This window comes from Acomys minous (genome assembly GCF_964271855.1).
Source record: "Acomys minous genome assembly, chromosome: 15".
In the NCBI taxonomy this organism is placed as follows: domain Eukaryota; kingdom Metazoa; phylum Chordata; class Mammalia; order Rodentia; family Muridae; genus Acomys; species Acomys minous.
The window spans coordinates 50738095-50746098 of NC_140497.1; the positions used below are offsets into that span (position 1 = coordinate 50738095).

At 42.2% G+C, this 8004-nt stretch overlaps 1 protein-coding gene across 1 annotated transcript; it reads right to left on the bottom strand.

Annotated features, from left to right (window-relative positions):
- Positions 1-606: 606 nt before the first annotated feature.
- Positions 607-7536, bottom strand: LOC311584821 (tripartite motif-containing protein 60-like). The gene is made up of 2 exons (XM_084759468.1): positions 7377-7536; positions 607-2304 (listed from the first exon to the last, which is right to left on the bottom strand). Exon 2 carries the CDS (start codon positions 1901-1903, stop codon positions 734-736), a length of 1170 nt encoding a protein of 389 aa, XP_084615594.1. The 5' UTR covers positions 1904-2304; positions 7377-7536; the 3' UTR covers positions 607-733.
- Positions 7537-8004: the final 468 nt, after the last annotated feature.

Here is an 8004-nt window from a genome sequence, read left to right on the forward strand (position 1 = left end):
AGATCACAGTGGCCTTTCAAGTGACCTTTTCCTGCGTTGTTTTCTAGATACTTCATTAGACTTCTGCTTCTTGGCGTCGACCATTCTCCCCACCACCAGTTGCCTGCTTGCACACAGTTGCTCCATTCTCCACATCTTCCTCCACATCCTCCTCATCCTCACCACCACCTTCTTCTTCCTTTTCCTCAGTCTCACTGTCAGCCTGATGCTCCCCATTTTTCTCATTAGCCCTCCAAGTGGCAGGTGCATCTCCTCTTTCCTGTGCCTCCTTCATGCACTTGGTGGGGGAAACTTATAAATGGTGTCCAAACCTAGTCTGATAAACAACAAGTTCAAGGTCTTTGGTGAGGAGGAGATGGGTAGTGACTCTGACTGCCAAAGAGCGTAGAGTGAAAACACAGGAACAATGGAAAGATGGCTTTTCAAGCAGCTAGTGAGAGGCTTAATTTGTATTAAAGGGAAAAGATGTAGGCGATTAGTGTGGACTGACAACAATGAGGTCTTATCTAAGTTACCCTGGAGTGGGCCGTGCTTTTCAATTACTTTAAGCATCAGGAAAGCACTTTTTAATTGGGCCCATGCTTTATAAATTAGGTAACTCTAACTTCTTAAAACTTCTTGAAGCAGATTAAAAACAGAATACGTATTGTGATTGATATAATGAAAACTAAAAACAACAAAATAAAATCACCCAGCCCTGATGACGCTATTCATTGGTGGTTCTGTCTTCTCATCATTTATGATCTGTGACTGTGCAGATCTTCAGAGGATAGACTTTATATCCAGTGTAAAAATAAGGCCAAAATGTGCCATTAGGCAAGTCACTAAAACTGTACAGAGGAGACCTGTCACTCAAATTGTAAAATGAAACCTCATGCATTTTAGCATCTAAAAAAACTCCAATCCTCATAGGTGCTACATTTGGCATAAAGTTGACTTTCTTATGGCCCAATGCAACATAATTTTTAGGATATTCAAGAGCAACTCCCCAAACTCCATCCTGCACTGAGAACCCTTCATTTTTACTGGCCTTTGTCCTGCTCGTGGGAAAAGGCTCTTTACAGACTCCCAGGATCCATTTGAACTTTCCTTCTACATTTACCTCCCAGTATTGTCTATCAGAACTGTATCCCTCAGACCCCAGAACAACTGGTTCCTGAAATCTTCTTGGGCTATTGGGTACCATTTCCTTAGAACAATAGTGCACAGATTTTCTATCTTCTGAGATTCGCAGATTACAGTTTGCTGTTTCAGGATCCAGAATTACATCAACTTGAAATCGCTGGATAATTCTGTCCAAGGCAGGATACTTTTGAGGAAACTGGAAGCCATACTCTTTCAAGGTAAATGGAAATATCCTAGGGCGTTTTAAGTCTTTGTATCTCTCATGTGAATCATTAACACTTGCCAGCAGTGCCAGGTCTGACTTTTCATACTCGCTCTTTACCTCTGCCAACATACGCTTTAACGAAGAAATGTGCTCTGAGAGTTTCGCTAGGTTTTCATTTTGTTTGGCTATGCCGTCCATCTTATCACTTTGTAACTGCCTAAGAATTTTCTCTCGTTGATACTGGATAGAGAACTTATATTCTATGTATTTAGCCTGAATTACTTCTCTTTTGTATGCCGATCTTTTTTTCAGTTCTAACAATGTTCGCCTTTGTGTGGCGATTGCTTTCTCAATTGACTCCCCTTTCTCCTTCCACAGATTAATGTAACACTCAATTTGTTTCCAATGACAGAGCTTGGCATTCTCCAGGAACCAATCAAAGTGGTTTGTGTGACGGGGGGAACAGCTGCTCTGTGGACTGTTAAAGTGGCAAGAAGGGCAGGAGAAACCACCCTTCGGATCCTTCTGCAATGCACTGAGGCAGGAGAGACAGAATTTATGCCCACACTCCATGGTCACTGAGTTCCTGAAGTATTCCTTACAGACAGGTCAACGAGACTCTGCTTGGAGGACAGCCAGCCCTGCTGTGAGCTCCACTGAGCCTTGAGAAAAAGATGAAGGGGAGGACGTGCTGCTTCTCAAAGGCCTGATGCTCCGTAGCTAAAACGAGCAATCACTTGTCCTCCCTTAGATCTGGAAGACTCACCACTACCTTGTTTATGTTGGCTTTGAAAAACCAGGGGATGCCTCTAGACCCTGGCACCAGAGGCAGCTGACAGAGTCTGGCGTCCACAGCCTCCTGTAGATCAGAATACACTAGCTAGGTTGTTGTTTTCCCAGCTGAGAGATCTGAAGACAAGCAATGTTTTTCTTATTCAAGAAATGTGCCTCACCTCCCAGGAAAGAAATCCTTCCTATGGGTGAAATAAGAGATAGTTTAAAAATTAGACTGTAATTACCAGTGTATTAAAACACCCTCTGTACATGGGACACTAGTTCAAATCCTGAGACCCACATTGTGGGAGGAACCCACTCTTTGACCTGCATAGTCATGCTCTTATGTGCATTTACCTGATCCAGAGCACACATTCACACATGTACTAAAAACATGTAAAAAAATTGGTGAGTACAAAAAGCATTGGGCGAAACCACTGAGAAATACAGGATATGTATGCGGCAGAGAATTAACTGACAAATACACACACACACACACACACACACACACACACACACACACACATACACACACACACACACACACACACACACACACACACACGCCTGGAAGTGGTGCCATAGCCTTGAACACAAGCACTTGAGAGAAAGAGGCAATTAGATCTCTGTTAGTTTGAGGGCACGCTGGACTACAGAGATAGTTCTAAGACAGCAGAAGCTACACAAAGAAACATAACAAAAAAATCTGTAACTCAAGCTGGTGAGAAGGCTCTGTGGTAAAATGGAGCATCTTTTGGGTATACGCCCAGGAGTGGGTCTTGTGGTAGATATATTCCCAGCTTTCTTAGAAAACTCCAGATTGATTTCTGCAGTGGTTTTAAAGTTTTCACACCCACCAGCAGTGGAAGAGTGTTATTTTTCCCACATCCTCACCTGTGCATATCCAATGGACATGGATGAAAATGAGAACAAGCTTTAATAAAGAGATCCTTGTTTGCATTAACAATGAAAAAATGTTGTTTTCCAACCACTGGAACCATCATGGTATGCACATGCCCCTACATATTTCACAAAACACAATAACTTTTTAAAAAAAAAATTGAACAGTGTGGTCTAGAAAAAATTCTGTAGCTCAGGCAGGCCATTACCCTTTGGAGTTTTCTGCCTCAGCACACTGAGGATTTGGGATGTATGGCACTGCTCCATGGATCTAGAAACGATAATGTATTTCTTAGTACTTTAAATATTATTTTGTGTTTGGATAGTTTTCTACATGTACATCTGTCCAGCACATGCGTGCAGTGCCCGGCAGAAGACAGAAGAGGGCATGAGGAACTCTGGGACTGCAAGCACATCACAAATAATTGTACCTCAAGTTCCTAAGGACCTAACATCGTCTTCAGGATTTCTAGAACATGTGCCACATACGTAGCTCACAACTGCCTGGAAGTCCAGTGTGTGTGCATCCATATCTTATGGCCTATGCAGGCCTTTGCATGCACACAAATAACTGAAAAAACAAAAAGCTAGTAGGAATAATCCAGCCCACGGAGTTTAACCACACCCAAGAAAACACAAGAAATAAAAAATTCCACAGCAGGAAAAACAGAAGAAGGGAATCACACACAAACACACATACTATCATTTCCAACATCAAATTAACAGAGTTAACAACCACATGTCATTAATACCTCTCAACCTCAGTGTATTCAATTCCCTGATTTAAAAAAAAAAAGACAGACTAACAGAACTGAGGAGAAAGCAGGATCCCGTATTCTTCTGCTTACAAGAAACACACCTCAAGAACAAAGACATTTCTTCAGAGCAATCATCTGGAAAAAAGTTTTCTAAGCAAATGGATTAAAGAAGCTCTAGATCAAAATATACTGGCAAACCGAATACAAGAACATATCAAATATGTCATCCAACATGATTGCATAGGCTTCATCACTGGGATTCAGTGATGGTTCAATACATGAAAATCCATCAATGTCATTCACCGTCTACACAATCTGAAAGGGGAAAAAAGCCCCCAATGATCTCACCTTTGACAAAATCCAACACCACTTCATGATGAAAGCACTGGAGAGATATGGGATACAAGGCGCATATCTAAACACAATGAATGCAATAAACACTTAGCCAATAGCCGATGTCAAGGTGAATGGAGAGAAACTGAAAGCAATTCTGCTAAAATCAGGGACAAACAAAGCTGCCTACTCTCTCCATCAACGTAGTGCATGAAGTTTTAACTAGAGCAATAAGACAACTAAAGGAGATCAAGAGAATTCAAACTGGAGAGAAGATGTTAAAGCATCCCTATTTGCAGAAGATATGATAGACAGCAGGAGAAGATAGATGGATAAGTAATTCACAAAATTCTGCTCCAGAACTCCTACCACAGATAATCACATTCAGCCAAATGATAGGTACAAAATCAACTTTAAAAAAGCCAGTATATCTTCTTGATACAAATGATAAACAGGCTGAGAAAGAAATTAGGGAAGCAATACTTCACAATAGCCACAAATAATATACAATATTTTGGTGTCACGCTAGCCAAGCAAGTGAAAGACCTGTATGGCCAAAACTATATGCCTCAGAAGGAAGAAACTGAAGAAGATATCAGAAGATGGAAAGACCCCCCATGCTCATGAGTCAGTAGGATTAACATAGAAACAATGGCCATTTTATCTAAAGCAATCTACAGATTCAATGCAATTCTCATCAAAATGCCTACCCACTTCTTTACAGACTTGGAAAGAGCAATTCTCAACATTTTATGGGAAACTAAAGGACCCAGGACAGCTAAAACAATCATGCAATAAAAGAACTTCTGGTGGTATCAACATCCCTGGCTTTGAACTGTACTACAAAGCAATAGTAATAAAAGCTGCATGGTATTGTTATGAAAACAGACAAGTAGATCAGGGAAACTGAATCAAAGACCCAGAGCTAAAACTAAACACTTATGGACACTTGGGTTTTGACAAAGAAGCTAAAAACCCTACAATGGCAAACCAATGACTGGCCCAGCTTGAGACCCTAGCCATGGGAGACTGCCAACCCCTGTCACTTTTAATGATGCTGTGCTATGCTTGTGACAGGAGCCTAGGACAACTCTCCTTTTAGAGGCTTCATGTAGCAGCTGATGAAAACAGATGCAGAGACCTACATTCAAAAATAGGCCAATCTCAGGTAGGGCTGTGTAAGAGTGGGAGGAAGGATGGAGGGAGCCACAGAGGTCAGGGACACCACAAGAAGACCTAGACGGTCACCTAACCTGGGTATATGTGTCATTTCAGAGACTGAACCACCAACCCAAGCCTTTGCTTAGACTGGGCTTAGAGCCCCTACACACATGTAGCAGATGTGCAGTGTGGTCATCACGTGGTTCCTCTAATAACGGGACTAGGGGCTGTCTCTAATTCTGTTGCCTACCACTGGATCTCTTTCCCCTAGCTGGGCTAAGTAATCAAGCCTCAGTAGGAGAATATGTGCTTATTATTCCTGTGGCTTGAGGGGCCAGGGAGTGTCAATACCCCTTGGGGGCCTCCCCTTCTCTCTATATACGGGGAATAGTGAAAAAAAAAGGCAAAAAAGTGGTGGTATAAACTTTAATAGAAACACTCTGAAGACAGAGGTAAGCAGATCTCTGTCAGTTTGAGGCCAGCTTGGTCTACAGAGCTAGTTTTAGGATAGCTGGGGCCACACAAGAAACCTGTCTCAAAAAAATAATCAGCAAAATAAGCCACTGAGAGTTTGGTGGTAAGAGCATGTGCTTTAGCAGACAACCAGGCCTCAGTTTCTAGCACCCACAGAGTGGCTCAAAATCACCCATATCTCCATTTCCAAGGGACCACACTCCTTCTGAATTTGGGGTAGCAGCACACTTGTGGTGTGTATACATATATTTTAGCAAACCAGCTATACACAAAATAAAACCAGTAAATCTAACACAACAGGAAACAAAACAAAACACAAAATTCAGCATTATAAGCCAGACTTAGTGGTGTATTCCTATAACCCCAACACTTGGGAGCTAGAGACAAGAGGATTGGGGATTAGGCCTGCTAGACCATCAGGCCAGTCTACACAATCTTTCATTGCATCAAAAAAATAAAATAAATAGAAATTAAAACTACAATAAGAAAAGATGTCTGTGATCTAGAAAACCTATAGTTACATCACAAGGGAGGTAGGAGGAGGAGGCAGAGGAGGAGGTAGAATTCCAGACAGCTTTGGCTACACAGTGAATTCCAGGACCACCTGAAGTAAATGAGACACTATCTCAAATAAACAAATCTGTAAAAATCTATAAACAGAGGCCCTGGTTCTGGCCCCTTCAGGTACCAGGCATTCACATGGTACAGATATATACATAAATGTAGGCAAAATACTTACAAACATAAATTAAACAGCAGAAACCCAAACAGCACAGGTGGTAATCTCGCAAGATGGCTGGGCAGGTTAAGGCACTTGCTGTCAAATCAGACAGCCTGTGTTTAATCCCCGAGACCCATGTTGTGGAAGAAGATGACCCACACCTGGAAGTTGTCCTTTGACCTTCACACCTGGGCCATGGTGTGTACGGATCCACACACATTTAATACATAAATTAATAAAGACAAAATTTAAAGGTGGAAAGCAGAGCTGACTGTGGCAGCCACCTTTTATTCCAGCCCTTTGGAGGCAGAGGTGGGCATATCTTTGACTTTGAGGCTTCCTTAGTCTACAGAGGTAGTTCCAGGACAGACAGGGATACACAAAGTAATTCTGTCTTGAAAAAACAAAAGCAAAATGGAAGGGAAAAAAACTGTAGAAGGCAGCCAGGTGTATTGCATGCCTATAATTCCAGCACCCACTTTGGGGGTTGAGGGAAGCAAAGGGGCAGGTTGATCTCTGTGGCTCTGAGATCAGCCTGGTCTACATAATGTGTTTCAGACCAGCCATGGAGACAGAGGGACCATGTCTAAAACAAAAATGAATAACAAAAGGCAGAATGTAACAACCGACTTCCACAAGTTTTCACATACCCTTCTTTGCCCCACAAACAAATGAAACTAGAGTGACCATGATTATGAAATGGGTTGGACTACAAATCCTCAAGACCTGCACCCCAGTGATCCAACCTTTCTTTGTTACTCCACTTTCCACAACAGCATCCCTGGCTGCAGACTTAGTGTCTAAATACAGGAGCCTGTGTGAGACACATTCAAACCTCAGCTACCCACTTAATATTATTGTGAAAAACAGTTCATCTTAACACAATCGTAAGTCCTGTCAGACACACATAGCCTTCGCAGTTTACCTTATAGAGATGGCAGGTTATGAGGCTTACACTGGATACTGCAGGGACCAAAGAGTGATGGTAGGAACAGAACTAGAACCAACCAACTACATATAAGGCATTCTGGCTTGTGGCTGGTCCTGCCTACAACGTGATTGGCAGCTCATGGAAAGTGGGCAGGGATTGTGACTGCACATGCCTGGTACCCCTCAGCATGCTGTGTGCCTAATGAGCAGCAGGTGGCTGCCCTGATTAGTTAAGCCAATGAAGGAAACCTGCAATTCCTCCTGGTGACCTTCTCTGAGTCTTGCTACAATCTTTTTGTTTTTCAGGGCAGCCATAGGACCTTAGTAAGGCTGCAGGCTGATTTAGAAAAATCCTTTCATCTAAAATAGACATTTTCATTAATTCATTAAAAAGGCAAGCACAAAGTTGAGAAAAGTCAAGTGATTTGTGTTCTCTTGGCCTTGCAGTGAACATGGAGTTGTTCCTTTGTTCACATAGATGAGATAGTTCAAAAGGAATGCCTTGACTATCACCAGGTCAAACTGGAAGGGTGTAAACACACTAAAGGCACAGGCAGGATTCTTGCCATCACCTTAGAGCTGACTATCTAGCTGAGAAAGCTTCCTAAAACAGGTGAGGGAAA

Bases quoted from the DNA above. Each gene is read 5' to 3' on its own strand.
- LOC311584821 (XM_084759468.1), bottom strand. From the start codon at position 1,903: ATGGAGTGTGGGCATAAATTCTGTCTCTCCTGCCTCAGTGCATTGCAG.